The sequence below is a fragment of the Nelusetta ayraudi genome, unplaced genomic scaffold (genome assembly GCF_046127955.1).
Source record: "Nelusetta ayraudi isolate G7.1 ecotype Tasmania unplaced genomic scaffold, CSIRO-AGI_Nayr_v1 ptg000011l, whole genome shotgun sequence".
In the NCBI taxonomy this organism is placed as follows: domain Eukaryota; kingdom Metazoa; phylum Chordata; class Actinopteri; order Tetraodontiformes; family Monacanthidae; genus Nelusetta; species Nelusetta ayraudi.
In genome coordinates, this window is record NW_027466061.1 from 22787526 (window position 1) to 22807214 (window position 19689).

Sequence of the window (19689 nt, forward strand, 5' to 3'; positions counted from 1 at the left end):
GTGATAGGCTCCAGCAGACCCCCGTGACCCTGAGCTCAGGAATGAGCGGGTATTGAAAATGGATGGATGGATGGATGTTTTACCTTGTGCAAATCGTCTTTCATGAGAAATTGTTAAAGGTCTTGTGTAAATGTGTTGGAGCCGAGGCACAAATGCTTGTGCTCTAATCGTGGCGCTTGTGTCACTGGGTGGCGGTATAATCTCAAGTATCAGTGAGCTCTGATTCAGCCTGACTGACGTGCGCAGGTTTGCGGAGCTCAAGTCGAGTTTTCACCACCAAACCATGCAGAGTTGAAGTGATAACAGACTCACCATTATCTCTAAGCTCTATTCAATGGAAAGCTGCAGTCCCCAAATGACAAGTAACTAACTATAGGCGCTAACTATAGAGGGCTCTGAGGTATGTGAGATTGAAGTGGTCAGGCTGTTAGGCCAGCAGCTGTTAATGTCACTTAATACATAATCCACTGACTCGAACATGCAACTGAAGTGATTTTAAGCTACTTTTATGGGGGGGAAATAAATCTCAACAGGGCAATGGGAAACTGATGGAACAGTCATTTGATCCCATATAATCAGATAAATTATAGTAACACCAAGTCAGAATAATTGTGCCAGGAACATAAACATTTACATCATCATTCGTTGCAACTTGAATGGAAAGGCAACGGTGCCGCTGCAGTCATTCGCTAGTCGCTAGACTTGATCGCCAGACAATTTGTTTCCTGGCCGCTTCACTCAAACCACTGCTCTAAGGCAGAGTCATAGATTTAATGGATTGCTTATTTCATATTCCGCAAAACATTTCTCAGAGTTATGACATTTGAGAGCAAGTCACATGCAACGGCCACGTGTTGGATGGAGGAAAGTTGAGTCATCGTCTCAGACCTTAAGCGTGACACACTTTGGATGACTGCACTGTAACCCTTTGGGTCAATATAACATCTGTTGAGTATGTCCTGCTTTCCTTCTTGCAGTCTGATATTGTTGCTTTTCACACAGTATTACGAGTTCTTAACTTTACAGAAACCCTTTCATCTCAGGGGGGGCTTGCTCTTAAATCTTGATGTGAACTGAAAACTGAGACTATTCACAAGACAAATTGAACAATGAAGGAATTCCAACATACATCACTCTTTGATCTACAATACATGCATAATGTTGCGGTGACTCCAACACCTCCGACTATGTCAGACTGCCTCTTTATGACAGTTACCACCTGGGGACTGTCAGTGTAACTTCTGCTGTTAGTGTAAGATTCTGATCTTCAGGTCACGCTGACATGACTCAACTGTAGTTGAAGTTCCTCCTCTTAACCAGTAACCAGTAACCAGTATTTTGGGTTTAAAGATCATATATTTTTCACTTTACAAATGATTCATCTCTGAAATATGCGGTCTCTTGCCTCTCCATGTTTAACTTTTTCATTCCTCAACATAAAGTGACTGCTAAAAGACTTCAGGCAACCATACCAACACAATGAAACATCACAAACACCCACACCTATTTATTTTGGGTGGTTTCTGATGATAAGGGATAGATTATCTATTGACGTTGAAAGCTAATCCGATAGTGGGTTGTGCAGGAAATCCCTCACATGCTGTTAGATGAAACTGAAATGTTATCAGGGCCACGTTTAACGGTGTTCGACGTCTCCTATTGTTTTAGCCCTGACAGGCTAAACTTAGGAAATGTTATGTAAACAATAGCCTCTTATTTATGTCAGTTTCTTTTGGGCTGTCCTAGCAACCGGACAGAGATCGAGTTTGCAGCTGTGCCTAAGAGTTATATACATGTGTCCTCTCAGAGTAATAGATAAATCTGACTAATTTGAGGGATAAACAGCTATGATCATTAGCAGTAGGTATGTCTACCTATTTACCCGGAATTGTTTTCAGTCCTAAAACTAACCCCCTTGTTGGTTGTGACACAGACAGGATTATTTTTGCTCCATTTTAGTCGCTTCCAGGCTTTTTGGTGACAAACAGACATTTCAGACAAAACACCTTGGGCTACATCTTCCATCGTGTCATGATATGATGGGAGATAACCTGTAAAAGGAATAGAGCAACGTCCTTAAACCGTATAGAATCAAACACAGTGTTGCAGAGAGAGCTCAGCACACTGTAGCTATAGAGCACACTTGGAAACAGACAAAACAGCACAGCAAACAGGATTTTGCACAGAACACATGCAAATGCACAAGCTGGCTTCAAAGAAACAAACCACATAAAAGACAAGTGCTGCAAACCTTGAACTATACGGCGCAAGTGATTACAGTGGATATTTTAGTTCTGAGCACAGCCTTGAAAATGTGTTGTTTCAATGTGTAGTCACTATTTACATATAGTCTTCAAAAAAAGAATGCTTCTTAAAACAAGATACTTTCCCATGATGATGGTGTCTCCAAGTAGTGTTGACCTCTAGAGACACTTCTGCTGTCATAGTTTATACTTGAGGCAGTGATTATGTAACATTGCATTTGTAGCATTTATTTATTTTTTAAATATCTTCTTATCTACTCATCTTATGTCCTTGTGCAGTTATATCTTCATGTCAAAACCAAAGTAGAAAGATCAAGGTAAAAATGGAAAGATGCATTTGTATGACAAGAAGTCTATGTAACCTCGGCTTCTACTGGTTAAAGGTTAAAGTCCCAGTGATGATCACATTCTGAAGGAATTCTAAATTTGTCCCCCACAATTGACCCTCCCCTGAGGGAGCGCCAGCTAAGATGGATGACAGTTTTTTGTTTGTTTTTTTTAATTTCAGTGAGGACATTTCACAAATCCATCTTGCCAAGCCAAAAACCAAAGAGTTTTTAAAAAGGTCTTCCTATTCCATTACCTATTAGACATCTTAATTAATAAAGGCAATGAGTGAATGGTGCCAAAGGCATTACTTATCTTGTGAGTGGTGCTTTCGCTGTACTCCTAAATGACTTTGGCAAATTTAAAGTTAAACTTTCACTAAGTGTATCAAATATGCCCATTTGCGCCAAAGGGAAGGCTTGATTTCTTACTACCTGGTTCAACTGGCAGCAGAAAAATTGCTAAAATTCTGTTTTGGTGACAGATAATGATTTTTTTTTTTATTGATATGTTTGTGTCTTCTTTACAAACAATAGCTATTGGCTCTTGGATTAGAGACAATACAGTTGATTTTGGATTTTTTTTTATTGACCTGTCAGGTCCTGACAACATTTTTTACTTCTTTTCGCTCAAAATGTCATCGCAAGCGAGGCCTGGCAGGAGACATATGGTGTAAATTTCCAGTTTCCATGAGATCAGAAAAGAAATCTCAGCACTCCCAAATGATATCCTCCCCCATGGTATACAAGCACAAAAGGAATGTACAAAAGAGTCAATTCACATTCATATGGTTTTGTAGATGTAATCTGTGAAAGCTTTAAATGTTAGGACTATTTTAGTTTAGTTGAAAAGTTTGACGCTTGGTAAAATATTCCAAATAGATGTCAACCACATTCCAGCATTCCATACTTCCAACTGAAAGGTAACAAGCTACACAAATAAGAACATAAACCACAGGGAACTGCTTGCTTGACCACACTGAAGGTGCGAGTACTTTTCAAGTTTCACATATCGAAACAATTACAGTTTAATTAAAGGGTGTTTTAGGCCCTGTTTTCACTTGGTCACTTGTAACTGTTTTGGGTGATTGGATCACGAGAACGGATCTCGCAGCATCTCTTCGCACTTAGCCATTAACATGCGTCTCGAGCGTGCCATTTGTGATCGCATCACCCCCCCCCCCCCCCCCCGCCCCTTCCTTATGCTGCTGAGAAGTTGGTGATTAAAACTCAGAGAGGAAATGACTGCACACAACCAATATATAGTCGTGTTCTGTCATTTAAAGACTACGTATAACATAGCCCTTGACAAAGACAATTGCCTAATGAAAAACAGGAGGTCCTGTTGCCACGGCAATAAAATTAGAATGTACGTCAGGGTCACTGAAGTGTCAAAGGATCTGTGGAAATAAAGGAGGAATATTACAACAACAAGGAAATGACCTTTTGTTTGAGATTGAGGAAGTGGGACGGTGGTGCTCAGTTAGCAAGTAGATCTGCAGGAATGTCAGGCTGCTGGAGGATGAAATGATCTTAAGTTGCTTTTTACTTTTACAGTTGCTATCATGTGATTTCAATGATTTTCTCTTTCATTCTGTCATTTAGGTTGGAGTGGTAATGGAAAAAGGCCACAACCAGTTGGTTTACTTCAAGAAAAAGAGGAGGGCCAGCACCTTTGGCCAAAAACGACAAGGCTCTAGTGGGAGTCAGATTTAAGAGTGGACACACACATCAAACTGAAAGCAACTAATATGAGGATTTCGGATTTATCTAAAAGAAGGGTTTAAAATATATGTGAACAAATTGACATTTGTGGTCAAATACAATAATGTCTTGGCCAGATGTTAAAGGGAGCTTGGTTTTTGCCAAAGTTCGATTTCTGAAGGTCATGAAATTAAAAAACAATTGAAAAAATGTGTACATTTTTCAAAATAATTTGATAATTAAAGGGTCTGTAATTCTACATTCTATTTTATGAACATTTTAATGGAGCCGGAATATCATATCAAGTGTTTTTAAATTATTATTATTATTATTATTATTATTATTATTATTGTTGTTGTTGTTGTTGTTGTTGTTGTTATTATTATTATTATTATTATTATTATTATTATTATTATTATGTATTTATTTATGTTAACTTTTAAATATTGATCTTGCAATTTCTATGTCATTCACTATCAATCCAGCCCACAGCATGACAGTAACTTGGCTTGCCATTGTGGTAACAACACGTGCAACCCCTTCCTGAAACAAGATAGTCTACACAATATGTCATTGTGTTGAGACTGAGACGTTAGTATATCACCTCCTTTCCTGACTATGGTCAGCTATACACAGCTCTTTCTCCAGTTGAAAAGCAGTGGTATATTATACTGTGTCCTGCAGAATCTGCAGAGAAAAAAAAGTTCAAATGCATCAAAATCAAACCAAAAATCTAACTCAAAAGATATCACAACTTCATCCAAAGCAGGTGCTTAAATAGCACAACTACACACGTTTTCTATGTGCTTTTATTGAACACTAGGTTATGCTTACAACACTGATGTGGTACGTGTATAAGTAGCATAAACAATGGATACAAAAAAAATGAAACAATGCAACACAAGCAACAGTTCAAATGTGAGAGGCATCCTTTTGGTCTCTGAGTATTTATTACTGCAAAAGCCACGAGACTTCATCTACAAGATACTGAATAAAAACATTTTTGTATGGATAGATGTATTTAAAATCTGAAAAAAATAAGTGCACTTTTCAAATTGTGTTCCTTCGTTATGTGTGTTTTTGCTACTGATTTTAGATTGCATATATATATATATATATATATATAGTTATATATAACTACACATACACAATACCATTGGCAAAAGCTGGCTTAGCATTTAGTTCTATGTCTCACTACTTCAAGTCTTGAATTTTTCAAAGCCATTTAAAAATGACAGAAAGATTAGCTGCTCTGCATGCATTGAGCAAAAACAAACAAATAAGTAATATCCTATACTTTATGCTATACTTAAGTTATCCAAATATAAAGATACATTTTAACTTTATTAAAAGGATATTGAAATGTATCTTATTCACGATTTTATGAACAGCTAATATTCATATTTCTTCCAAAAATGTGTCCTTTGAATACTGTTTTACAGTCTTTGAATGTCAATTTATAAACACTCTTTACGCAGTGCACTGAAATATGTAAAATCTCACTAAAACATAACGATAAGCCAAGCTTTTATTTTCATATCCTAAAAGTTTTTACAGACTATGTTTACATGCACCAGTTAACAAACTGTAATTTGTAGGTGACACATTGAAACACTGTTGAAACATTGTGTCTTTACAAGTCTAATCAGTTCTTTCACAATCAAAGTCAGAATGTCTGTCAATCATTGGACGGTAGGCTTGAAATAAGCTTGAAGGCTTCCGAACGGGAACAGCCTATTTTCTGGAAATATTGTACATGTAAACATAGTCACTTATCTCCACGTCAACCTCAAACAACCCAGTCAGGCACTACACTTTAAAAGAAAAAAAACAAAAAACAAATTTGGCAGGTTTGCATTGATTGAAAACAAATTTCCTGAAACAACTATGCAAAAAAAAAAGAACAGTAAGTCAATTCTTACTCCACTCGATGTTTTTTTGGTGAAGGCACTTCAGCAGGGAATTGCTCCATACATTACAAAAACCTTTCCCTGATGTGTCGAGCACTCAGCTATAACAATCTACACTGCTCCTCCAAATGGTGCGGATGCCAAATGTCATGTAAAAACAATAAGACCGGAATCACATTTGCTCGGCAGCATCGCCTCTGTCAGCAGCTACGGACCCAATGAAACATGTCAAAAAATCGAATTTAATTTGAAGCATACTGTTGACCCGACAACATTTTCCCAAGCCCCTCCTTCTCCTCTTCCTCCTCCTCAGGCGTTGACAAACACCAGGCGGGTGGAATAGATGAGGTCGCCCAGGTAGAGGATGAAGTTGACGCCAGTGAGCACAGCCACCGTCACGCACTTGTCCCACGGGCAGAGCCCGCGAGCACCGCCGCAGGTGTAGGGCCTCTGCTTGGAGCCGCCTTGCCGGGGGTCAAAGTTGAAGATGGGCCAGATGATGGTGGCCGACAGGTAGAGGATGACGGCCAGCATGGCGCACGCCGACAGGAAGCGGGAAAAAGGGAAGGGCAGGCAGCCGGTGCACTCGCCCACACAGAGCACGATGACGCCGGCCGACAGGATGAAGCAGATGCAGTAGACGGCCATGCAGTACTTCAGCGCCTCGTGGCGGTCGTACAGAACCGGGTCGCTGATAAAGACGAAGATGATGCAGGCGACGAAGGTCTCGCACACCTTGAGCAGACCTGGCGCCGTGGTCATGTAGCCGGACAGCTCGCCGGGCCGCGCCTTGCTGATGCTCACCTCGCAAATGTAGGCCACGGTGGCCAGGCAGGAGAAGACGGTGGAGACCACGCGGTAGTTGTAGACCTCGTTCCCGGTGGCGATGCCCTTGATGTAGGTGAGGGGGAAGATAATGGAGGCAGACAGGCAGAGCAGGGCGGCGTAGCAGGCTAAGGTTATGGGGAAGTTCTTCCAGGAGATGGGAGCTCTGGTCTGGAGGCCAAACAGCTCCACTAGGAGGACGAACAGAGTGCCGGCGAAGCTGAAGGCCCAGCAGAAGATGCACCAGTCACCGGTGCCGTGGCCCAGGTAGCCCCGGTGCACGGCCAGCGAGAAGGCCACGCAGGAGAAGACCATGGCGGCCAACCGCGTCCAGAGGAGCGGGCTGGATTGGACGACTATGGCCATGATGGAAGATGCCGAGGGTGACAAGAGAAAGTGCGTCAAAGAAGCTGGAGGACGGTCCTTTTTAGGAGTCACTTTTTGAGCAGGCGGTGAAATCTGTAAGACAGAAGCAGATTTATATGCATTAGTGAGCTCGAACCAAACGGATGTATTTTAAGAACTGGACATTGGACTGGCAATATGGCGTCGCAGTAATTTTTCCCACTCGAGGTACTACAGCCTATGGCTGATGCGTCCTGATGTATTATGGGAGTTACAGGGGCATGGTGGGAAATGCTACATGCTCCATGGGCAACACATTGCGGAAGCCAAAAACTTTGTGCCGTCTGCACTGGCTGAGCAACTCCATTGAAATGAATGGGAGTCATATTGGATCTTTGTGGCTTCAGCTGGAACATGACGGCGACAGCTTGCAAGTGAGTTTGGCCAGTGCACTCCTACACACCCTCTCCTGACACACAGTGGCTTTATTGTGTTGTTGTGAATTGTTGATGTTTTGACTGGGAAAAGCACAGTTTCATCCCACGAATGGCTTCACTGCGGTCACATTTCCATCTGGTCAGCCTGCATTCCTGGATTGAGCATAGACTTTTCATCCTCACATTCCTCTGTTCATGTAGTCACTGACGGGCGAGGCAGCTAAACCCTCAGCTACTGTATCCTGTTTCTGTCATCACGTTCTAAACGCAGCCCTCTGCGCTCAAGCCACGCCTACACCCTGGGACCACGTTTACACTCGCTTTAGTCTTGATCACGAGGGAGAGAATGAGCTGCAGCTGCTGCTGGGCCATGGTGGTACTACAGGCAAGGGAAAAGGTGTCACTTATAATAAATGGAAATTATTTATCTATTTCTTTAAATCTAAGTTTGTTGGGCATGTTCTGAATAAGCTTTTGTACTTGTGAGATGATGTCTCTCCACCAGCTATCCAAATATGCCAGCCAACCTTCCACTAAAACTTGCTTCCCTCCATCCTTCCCTTCCATCTACCTCCATTGGCTTTCTTCATTTCAGAGAGGCCTGGAAACATTTTCCTACCAAGGACTAACTGTAACTATTAATGTATGTTCAACTCTAGTTATGCATATATTTCTTAATATGTGAACTTTTTACAAGTTCTGTCTTGGGGGCTAACCACATGAGCCTGATCCTCAACATATTATGAATGCACCTCAGTCTAATGACAGTTTATGTATATTTACATTGCAGAAAACCATTCAGCAGATTTTTCAAGTGTGCTACAATTCATTGAAGTCGATAAAGTCTATACCCGTAATACACCTAATGAGCTGGGCATAGCGGCATCACTTGTGGAAAATTTTAATGAGACTTGGCCAGATGTAAAATTGGGAATTGGAAGACAAATTGGATCGCTGGAGATGAAACAGATGTCTCAGTTTTGTGTGAAGTCCAGGCAAGTTCACAAATTGAGAAAGAGCCATGGACTGGGAACTGGGAACAAGAATTTGCTTAGATAAGCTCCAAGCAGCCTTTGTCCGTAAAATGCTGTACACCCTCCCAATCCCCCTGACACCTATCTCTCACTTGGCTCCAGAGTGACTGCACTCCCACATTAAACAAGGGGCAGAGTGATAAACAAGGAGAAACGGCCTGCTTGGATTAGACCCATTAAATGTCCGTAAAAAGGCAAGGCCGGAGGGGTTGGGGTTCGAAGGAGGGGTCAAAATGCTGATCGAAAGGGAAAAAAAGATGCAGGATTGGAAAGAAAAACTATCATAAAGCCCTGCGAGATGAGTCACTTGAAGTGCTGAAGGGACTATTGCAGGGAGGAGAGCAACCGGAGGCAGGAGGTCGGGGGAAGCCCTGCGCCTCAGCAGAAAGACACATGAGATTAAACATTGGGATGGAGCGGTGGAATAGCAGGAAAGTGAGTCACCACTGGGCCCCCCTCACTCACCACTCCCCCTGCCTCCTCCCCCATTCCCTCTCTTATTTCTAGTAAGATTTTCCAACTTGTTAATGTGCTCCAGATGTGCCGCAGTCTGGCTGCTGTGAAACAAACTGGGAACTGTGTCATACTTGCCAATCGTTTTGCTTTCTCCTCTCCTCTTTTCCCCTTTTCTTTTTCCTGCTCGTCTCCTTTGGCGGTGACTCCCACTCTTTTCCATCAGTCGCCCTCAACCCTCCTCCTCCCCCGCTGCTCAATGCTCCCTCTACCGCTCCAAAGCGAGAGTAGCAATTATGCTTTGTGCAACCCACTCAAAATAAATGTGTATGGAGGGGGTCGTAATGGAAACGTCGATCCCGCCACCACACCCGCCGCTGTTACTACTCTGTGCTACTTGTGGAATCAAGATCGAAAGAGAAAAATACGAAAGGAAAATTGAAAAGGATGAAACAGAAGCTTTTGGGTGGCGAGTCGGAAAAAAAAATCCTTTCCAAGTGAAGCAGCATGGAAAATAGAACCAGGACTTTACAAACAAGTGGCAGGGAAGTTCCCCCAGGGGACTGGTGGATGCTGAAAATAGGCGCGTGCATGCATCAAGTTTTGTAACAGGATGGCGTACAGGATGTGACACCCTATCTGCTCGCTTCTACAGAAGTAATTTTTCATACAAGCAGCTGGGGAGCGTGTCCTGCACTCCATGCAGACACAACTCAGGGCAGATGTGTTCAGGAAACAAGTGGTTATCTCAGGCTTACGGGGTCATGCGCACTGCTTGTTTGGTTGCCATGGCGCAACATCAACTCAACTCAATTTCACCCATAATCCATTTACGCAGGATCCATCCATGGGCTGAGGAACAAGACGAGCTCTGTGTAACTGCTTGTGTGTGTGGGCAGTAGAATTTCTCCATTGTGCACTTTCAGAGGTTACAAACGTATCCCAAACAGAAAAACTAAAAAAAAAAAAAATCCTAAACATTCCTCATAACTAGATTAGCCCGCCGGAACAATCCAGGCTTGAATGCTATCTATCCGCTGACTCATTTTCCAGGATAGCCACTGCTTTTTTTTCCCCCTCCAGGGCAGCCTGACCCCACCACACCTTTCTGATGAAGTGTGAAGTCTGGCTATTATGTAAGGGGCATTGGAGGAAGGGGGCCTCGTTAGTAAATAGTGACCTGATTATTTCCCTCCAGCATGTTTACTACAGGGAAATAGAGTAGAAGTCATAATTAGAACAGCGTGTGAACGCTACAGCTGTGTGTTTGAAGGCTGCAGTGGAAGTTCATTCATTGGCGGTGAGGAGAGGGTGTGCCGCCCTGCCGCACCCATCTCTCCCCACACTGCGCTGCACGTCTTTTACTAACATAAAGTTACACTAAAACACACAAACACAACAAAAAAACAACAACAACAAACAAGCAAAAAAACTTAACAAAAATGTCGTTATCAGCAAATTAAAAAATAAAAATAAAAAAATAAAAAAAAAAAGAATCTGTCATTTGGAGGGAAAAAAAGGTGAAATTATCGAGTGAAAAACCACTCCCCACCACAAAAACCAACCAAAACGCGTGGTTACGCTAGACCACGCTTTTTTCTTTCTTTCTTTTTTTTTTCTTCAGAACAACACATTATTAAACCTCAACAAAAAGCAAGGTGCACATATGATTGTTTTTCTTATTTATAGTTTTCTTCTCTGTCCTCACCCCTTTCTGGCATCTTCCTAACGGCGGACAAACGCGCGTAAAAGGGTGCGCCGAAGTACATCTATACTTTTCCTCTATGGGGGTCTAAAAGTGCGCACTTACATGAGGGAGGGGGAGGGGGACACAAACGCTACATTCTTACCATGCCGGTCAACGAGATGCAACAAGTAGCTGAGGTCCTGTGCGAACTACGAAAATTTATCAAGTACAACTCTGAAGGCGCAGCGCAAAAAAAAAAAACAAAAAAAAACAAAAAAAAAAAAAACAATGGCAGCATTTATCGCCACCGTGATTCGCAGACTTACCTTCTGTGTGGATGTGTTTGTTCTCCGGGACCCGCAGCCCAAACACGATCGTCGATCGCAAGAGTCAAGAGTCGGACAGCCGCTTCCCCGCTTTGCGAACCAAATTAGGCTTCAGATGTCTGCACCGTTATTATTCACATCAGCCGGACCCTTTCTCCTCCTCCTCCTCCTTCTCCTCCCACCCCACCTCCACCTCTTTCACCCTCTCTTCCTCCTCCCCCTGCCTGCCTGCCTGCCTGCCCATCGGATTGACTCCTTTGCTATTGCTGCCACTTGTAACTCAGATTTCTGCTAAATTGTAACACATTGACTCAATCATAAAGGAAATACTGCCTTCAATTCACTATCCCCCCCCCCCCTCCAGCATTTATAATAATAGGCTGTCTTGAAAAACCTGAATCAGAATAGATTTCATTGACCAAGTTTGAACCACGCAAAGGACTTTGACTCCAATAGGTCTGTGTGCAGTCTCTACACAAATACTTGCAATTGTGTAAACTGAATTCAAATTTGTCACCAAAATAAATTAGTTAGTTATTAGTAAAATGTTCTATAGAATTGTGTCCACATGTGCACTTTGAGTTCTGGGATATCACCATCAAGTAGCACATTTCAGTCAAGTGATGTCAAGTTTATAAAAAAAAAAATGCAAAGTCCCTTTGCGCTGCATGGACGATAAATATTTGTCGTTGCTACCGGTAGGGTATTCTCCCTTATTTTTCAGTATGTACGTTGCTGAGTAAACGCAGCTGTAACCATGCACAACAGTGAGACTTGGGCTCATGGGTTGAGTCATTTCTTGCCCCTGCTGAAGAGCAAGCAGCAGCTGAGTGCAGCCATCTGGAGTCACGTGGCAGATGATTCAATTTGCTCAAGCTGCCAGCATTACATTACGATTGGAATTGTGCTTTCCCTAATAAATCGTAGTTTTACATTCATTACCCTTGCCAGTGAGTACATAGTATCTCGGTTTCACAACTTTTTGTGAAATAGCAGACAGTGGTGACGATTAAAAAAAAAGCTCTTTATTTGGGATGGCCTAACAGACGTCATCTCAGTGGTGAAAATGGGATTCCATTCCATTACACAAACATGTGAGCGTGTTATGTGCAAATTACTTGTAATGAGTGGTACATGTTTATGCTTTATGGCACAATGACACGTTGTATAGGTTGAATAAAGCAAAATACCCATTCTCAATTGACATGTGAGCTATACCAGCACCGCTTAGCCTATCCTTTGCCATTCTACTTCCTTTATCAAGAAAACATTTATGAGACTATCAGATTATTGTCTATTGTATTATCATATTATCGTCATCAACTACCAGATGTTGATAACTGTTTCAGGTGTGTTTTTGCAAGTGTCATTTGGTATTCCAGGTCTAGGCATTCAGCAAAGTATCAAACAGGAAGTAGCCTATACTGCCATGAAGGTATATAGATAGTGTTTGTTAATACTTCAGGACAACCACACTTCTCCTGCTTTCTCCTATAAAAATGTATCATGAATCTAGATTTCCCCGCTGGGGTTACAATGCATGGGCCATTGTAACCCCAGCGGGGAAATCTAGATCACACCTTTTTTTACGAAGATCACACCTAGAGGAGAAGCTGAAGTAGACAGTGGTATCATCAGCATTTACTGCTTTTCCAAATCAGGATTAACCTGCCATACCCCCTGCATGAAAGTGCTGTCTCACTGTGAATACATGTACACCCTTGGTGCTCATATGTGGAATCAGCATCCCCTTCAACTTCTACAATCCTGAAAGTATCATTGGTTATTTTTCAACAGGTGAATTATTATGCAAAAAAAATATATAACACTGCATTTGAAAATACCTACATGCCATAGATTGTTATTTTACTGACATCTGAAGGCATCAGTCTTTCAAACTTCTGGATTTGGATGTTTGGATGATTGGAAAATCAATTGGAACAAAGAACGTCAATCACATCAATCACATGTGTAATGACTGCATCAACATGAAAGATAGAGTATGTGGCCAAACTTACAAAGGAAGTTTAGCATTAGATGGCACCTTTATGCTCCTCACCATTTTCCAACCAGTTGATTAATCATTAAATTGGATGAAGACACATGAATGATCTCTTGCTGACCAAGAACAACAATAATGAAACTAATAAACATTATTTTCAGATTAGGCCGATGGAACCAGTATATACTGTAACAGGGTTTGTGTTACATACTCTTCTTGAAATAAACCAATGGTCAACAGAGAGAGAGAGAGAGAGAGAGAGAGAGAGAGAGAGAGAGAGAGAGAGAGAGAGAGAGAGAGAGAGAGAGAGAGAGAGAGAGAGATTAACCATTGTATCACTGTTAAACCGAAACGTTTCACTCCTCATTAAGAAGTAATTCGCATACATCCATGGGGAGGCGCTGCAAGCTGCGCAGGCGGGAGTGACGTACTATTTCCGCGACGTTTTCCACTGCTGCGCTGCTGTCAGTGTTCGGTGACCTGTTCGGTGGGTGCTTGGAGCTAGTCGATAGCAGGCGATAGCGGTTAGGAAGAGGTAACATCATGGCGTCTGGAGCAGGGGAACCGTCCACGGGACACGATGCAGAATTGGACGAGTTATTGGACAGTAAGGATCGACATTTAGTCGTTACACACCTCCCATTGTGAGAACGGTGTGCCTTGTTGCTACACAAACGACCCCCCCCCCTCTCTCCTTCAGTGAACATTGCGCGTGTGAGTGTAGTTCCACCCCCTCCTGCGTCCCAAATATCGGCTGAGTAGGTCAGAATTGTTAATGATAATCGTAACAGACTGTTTGCCAGAAACAGTTAACTGTCTGTTGACACGACAATTACCTCGTATGGGTCATCTAATCAGGTACATTTCGTTGTTGCTAAGCTTTAGCTGTAAAGCAGAGCAGTTGAGGTCCCCATCCTTGTATTGAAAACAAAACAACACCAACATATTAAACGTGGCCGTTAAACTGTTCGCGATTGCACAGCCTCAGAGAGGCCTACAGCCTCGCTTTGTATGTCGTCATATTTTTTTAGTCGACTGTGTTTATTCAATTCAGTTTATCCATTTAAACGTGTCCTTGTCAGTGTCATTATTAATAGTTGTAAAGCGAAGTATGCTCACTTTTGCAACAAAAAAAAGGTGTGTGTGTGTGTGTGTGAGAGAGAGAGAGAGAGAGAGAGGGAGAGGGAGAGGGAGAGGGAGAGGGAGGGAGGGAGGGAGGGAGAGAGAGAGACAGAGACAGAGACAGAGACAGAGACAGAGAGAGAGAGAGAGAGAGAATAAATACAGCCAAAACATCAGCTCGCTTCATGGGGCCTGTAGCGTCAAGCCTTTGTTGTCGCTGTGACAAAACGGATGAGTCAGTTTTTATTGTTTGTGGTGGCGTTGCTTTGCTCCGCTTCAGCGAGAGGCCAGTTTCAAAAATGTAGATGGTCCAGCATTTACATCGGATCAACATTTGAGTACATCACTTTGGTAACGGGACTTATGCAGCGTACTTATTTCAAAACTGTCTTAGATGGTTGCTCCAAAGACCACTAACAATAATGAGTCTGCAAAATACAGGGTGTCGTGGTAAATATTGACATTTCATGCACGTTAAGGGCTACTAAAGTGGCCGAGTAAACAACTCAACTTAGTCAAATCATTTCTGGCCAATTGCTTCTTTAAATAGTTGTGCAAGTCCACTGGTAGGGACGCACGCTTACCGGAAGAGCAGGTATCCCAAGCCTGAGGACAAAGTCCCTCCAGCTGTAAACTTGTTTGCTCCCCCACACACCAGTCAATATCAAACTGTCTCGCTTTTTCCTCAGGTGCACTGGATGACTTTGACAAAACAGCCGCCCCTCCACCTCCTGAACCTTCAGGTGCTTCCTCCTCAGCCAGTGGAGGTGCTGACAAGGTTTGTTTGTTTTGTTTTTGTTATTGTTTGTTTTGCATGAGGTCTTTGGGTAAATGCCACTTTTTTAAAAGTAAACAAGGATGTTTTTGTCACAGCTTTCACTTTTCTTGTATACATACATGACCTTGTGATTCTTGCAAAATGTGTGACTAGAAAATACGTTTGTCTGACATTGTTATAACCATGAAAATCAGGTTTTCATTTGGTTTAATATTTCTTATAATTTATATATACCTTATATATTATATGAACAAGTGTAATTTATTGCAAATTCAAATGATTGTTTCCACCGGCGCTTATGTTGATGTTAAATCATCATCATAACTAGTACATCTGTTGTTGTTTGTTTATTTTTATTTTCTTCATGTCAATTCTTGAAGTTGTCCTTACTTGCTTTGAAAACATGTTTACTATAGCAATTGAACTTGCAACCAGCAAAGATCTCAGTTTTTCAGGGCTGTTTTGTTTTGTTGGCTAACTGATAAAACACAGCCAAAACTACAAATGTATCCAGCAGTGAATATCAGCAATAATGCTGTAATAAATAAAGATTAGAAAGTATTTTTTGTAAAGAATGAAAGGCATCACGACACGACACATTTCCCCACTTCGCTCTGTTCCCTATCTGCCCGTTCAGCAGCCCCTCCTTGAAGACTGCAAACTTTTCGAGACTCTCTTCGAGGGCGACATGGCTACTCAAGCCAAGGAGGAGTGGGAGAAAGCCATGTCTGAGCTGGCTCAGGAGGAGCCAGAGCTGCTGCAGCACTTCCAGAAGCTGTCAGAGGCTGCTGGCAAAGTTGGTAAGGCAAATCACATGGTAGTTTTGATTATTGTTTTGATTTATTTCTTTGTCACTAGCTCTGTGAGCTTTAATGTGGTGGTCTCTCTGTGCAGGCACTGATACGGCCTCCCAGCAAGAGTTCACCTCTTGTCTTAAAGACACACTTCGTGGCCTGGCCAAAAATGCAGATAACCTACAGGTGGGAACAGTCAGACCAAGTCATTCATTATGTACTTTGTTGGAAAACTAAAATGTATTCACTGGGATGTTCACCTTTCTGTTATGATGCATTACTTCATGAAATACCAGATAATTATTTTGTAATCATTATTTTATGAAACAATGAAAAAAGAAACAGAATAAATAATTTCATATTATCGTATGTTATTGTGTTTATTAGTGACGTACATTTGCAAACAGAACAACAACAAAAACTTTAGATTTTTTGTATGAACAGATATTTTTTATATTGTATGTATGTTTGCATCACTCTTGCAGCTCTCAATGTAGCTTATGAAAACCCCCACTGCTTTTCATTGTTATTACATAATGTTTATCTATATGATGTCTCATGTGGTGTTGTTACCACAGCCACTGCAAACCCGAGCTTCCACATAGGTCTTTCTCTGGAGACCTCCAGATCCTCTTTCAAACGTAGAAACAAGTTCAGATTTGACGGTGCACATAGTCATTTATGAATACAGTGTCTTTCACTGTTCAGTTTGATTTATCAGTTGTTTTGTTATTTGTCCCATCAGTCTTCAGGACTAGCTGGAGATGATCTCGTGAAGGCTCTAGAAGGACTCGGTTTGGAGGAGGGTGGCGACGGTGGAGGTGGTGATGATGGAAACGTCCTGCCCATCATGCAGTCCATCATGCAGAATCTGCTCTCCAAGGACGTTCTTTACCCGTCTTTGAAAGAGATCACAGCAAAGGTTTGCATCGGCTTGCATCTCACTCCATAGTTCCGCCTCCAAGATCCGCTCATGAGAATGCAATTCACCCTCCTAGTACCCTGAGTGGTTGGATGCCAACAAGACAAGCCTCAGTCCAGAGGACCACCAGCGCTATGAGCAGCAGGCCAAAATCATGGGTGAGATCTGTGGGCTCTTTGAGAAGGAGGAGCAAGACTCTGGAGATAAGGAAAGCACCTTTGAAAGCATCATGGACCTGATGCAGAAGGTAGACAAATTACTTGCATCTCATTGTCTGAGTCATTCCAACAGTATCAGTCAATGACATTGCTGCACCTTGTGCTTCTGTGATCTTTGTTTTTCCACTTTGTGTAATCTGCAATTGATAACGTGCTCCCATGATGCCTTGCAGCTGCAGGAACTTGGCCAACCACCGAAAGAGCTGGCAGGTGATGCGGTAAGTGTCCACTGCACACTCAGAGTTCTAGTTGATTGATGTGTTCAACTCTGGTGTCCATGAGTTTAAGTGTAACCTTTTGTGTGTGTGTGTGTGTGTGTGTGTGTGTGTGTGTGTGTGTGTGTGTGTGTGTGTGTGTGTGTGTGTGTGTGTGTGTGTGTGTGTGTGTGTGTGTGTGTTTTTCTGTGTGTTTTTCTGTGTGGCCATTTGATAAACTGTCAACTTGTCGAGGGTATAACTTTGGCAGGTGACACAAAATTTTTTTTTTTTTAATAAAATAAAAGTATATATATATATATATATATATATATATATATATATATATATATATATATATATATATATATATATATATATATACATACTTTAATCAGACCAAAACTCACCAAAATGACCATACTGCCATAGTTTAGCATGAGAAAGAGTATGTAGTAGAATACAAAATCTCCATATGGGACAAAAAAATTCAAACAAATACTTTAATCAGCCCAAAACTCACAGAAATGACTGTCCCTATGCATGAAACGATGTTTAGATTTTCAGCTGTATCTCTGCTTTTTTTTTTCTTTTTTCTTTTTACAGCACAATGTCTTTTACTTTGCAAACCTAAATTAACTTGTGTTGATACAGTTTGGTGAATGATACTGAGGTGGTTTACAAACACCTTGGATGCGTTTGAGCTTCCTTAAAATGATTTAATTGGTTGTCTGGTGCAATTGTGTTGTAAGGTGAAAGCCACAGTCTCTCGCTGTGTCACTGTACCAGATTATATCTGATTGTTGAATTTATGCCCAACTGTCATCACTTCATCCTGACTTCATTCCTCCTGTTTGTCTTTTCTCCCCCAGCCACCAGGATTTAACTTTGACACAGAGGCCCTCAATCTCCCAGGAGTCCCTGGGGCTGGTGCAGAGCAGTGCTCCCTCATGTGATGAGGATGCCACACAGCCTGTCAGTGGCACTGGCGCCACAAGAGTCTCTCCGTGCCCATCAGAGACCAGCAGGGAGTGGAAAGGAGTGGGAGGCGCGACCAGGCCGTTGAACACTGATCTCCGTCAGTGCCAAAGTGTGTGTGGATGCAGAAGCAAGAGAAGGAGTCTTGGATGAACTGAAGAGGCGCCACACACAGGAACACACTGGCTTCGGCCTAAATCACTAAACGCGCAAATGAAAACACTTAAACATCCCTGCGTTCAGTTGTTAGCAGTTACCACACCTCCTCCATGGTTGACTTTAACTGCATTCCTTTAAATTTGAGAAAACCACTGCCAAACTATGACTCCCCCTCCCCAGTGCTGTTTAGCCTTATGGTCAATGACAATAACATCAGTTCACAGGTATAAACAGTGCCTTGGCAAAATTACATGTCTTATTTTAGATGTCTTCATATTGCAAAAGGTTTCGGATATCCAGGTTAGCTCTTAAAATGAGTGTTTTGGCAGTTCTTGGCATGCAGCTCTGTTGCACCACAGACTGCAACATGATTCTATCTAACCAATAATTACTTACTAATGTAACCAGAAAGTTAAGGAAAAAATAATTGGAAAGACTGCAGATGATTTGGTGAACCTTTTGTGAGAAGTCACCAGCACTTCTATGATTAGCCAGTTGAGTTTTACATGACTACGACCCCTGAGTGTTGCCCCACCCATTCCTCGCTGTTGATTTGAAGTGACAGATGTAGAAATGGAAAAACATCATTATAGTGTAAAGTTACTGTAAAATGGACCTCCCTTGTGATGTATGGCTTGATGTGCAGCGTCAGGTTTCCACAACATTGGATTCCTGTCAGGAAAGCCTCTTGTGAGTGATACTAACTTATATCCTATACCCACTAATGTCAATTTATAATGGTGAAAATCACAGTACAAAACATTAAGTCAAAAAAAAATTTACGCTGCGGTTTGACTCGTTAAACGGGTGCGTACTGCAGGCTGCCTACACCACAGGCCACTCTTCACCTGCTGCTGTTGCCACAGGACTCTTTGTCTGCATAGAGAAGTCTAGAAATCACACCAGCGACAGCTCATCAATAACTGTAAAATAAAAGATTGCAGTGAAAAGAGTCAGTGAGCCATGAGCGCTGACATGAGATCAGCTCTGAGGGGGGCAACACTGCAGGTCCATGAAACATCGGGGTGACGGTGCAATCTATTCAACTCTCAGGGCACATGCAAACATGCCCAAAATATTTTTTAAGAAATTGAAAAGTTATGTCTGAAATTATGATGCTTTGTAAATATATTAAAACTAATGTTGGCAATGTTCTGTGGTAATGTTTTTTTTTTATTTGTTTATTTATTTATTTTTTATTTGCAGTTAAG

General features: G+C 41.9%; 2 protein-coding genes across 2 annotated transcripts; one reads left to right on the forward strand and one right to left on the reverse strand.

Annotated features, from left to right (window-relative positions):
* Nucleotides 1-5085: 5085 nt before the first annotated feature.
* Nucleotides 5086-7525, reverse strand: myadmb (myeloid associated differentiation marker b). The gene has a single exon (XM_076019683.1). It carries the CDS (start codon nt 7393-7395, stop codon nt 6514-6516), a length of 882 nt encoding a protein of 293 aa, XP_075875798.1. The 5' UTR covers nt 7396-7525; the 3' UTR covers nt 5086-6513.
* Nucleotides 7526-13752: 6227 nt separating this feature from the next.
* pex19 (peroxisomal biogenesis factor 19) lies at nt 13753-19630 on the forward strand. Its single transcript, XM_076019684.1, has 8 exons — nt 13753-13920; nt 15125-15213; nt 15854-16013; nt 16108-16193; nt 16753-16929; nt 17006-17176; nt 17321-17365; nt 18214-19630. The coding sequence occupies exons 1-8, from the start codon at nt 13857-13859 to the stop codon at nt 18295-18297; spliced, it is 876 nt and encodes a 291-aa protein (XP_075875799.1). The 5' UTR covers nt 13753-13856; the 3' UTR covers nt 18298-19630.
* Nucleotides 19631-19689: the final 59 nt, after the last annotated feature.

What these genes read in the sequence shown, in the direction of transcription:
- myadmb (XM_076019683.1), bottom strand. Translation starts at nt 7,395, where the DNA reads ATGGCCATAGTCGTCCAATCCAGCCCGCTCCTCTGGACGCGGTTGGCC.
- pex19 (XM_076019684.1), top strand. Translation starts at nt 13,857, where the DNA reads ATGGCGTCTGGAGCAGGGGAACCGTCCACGGGACACGATGCAGAATTG. An exon ending in AAAATGCAGATAACCTACAG is followed by an intron (nt 16,194 to 16,752) that starts GTGGGAACAGTC and finishes TTGTCCCATCAG; the next exon opens with TCTTCAGGACTAGCTGGAGA. An exon ending in TGAAAGAGATCACAGCAAAG is followed by an intron (nt 16,930 to 17,005) that starts GTTTGCATCGGC and finishes TCACCCTCCTAG; the next exon opens with TACCCTGAGTGGTTGGATGC.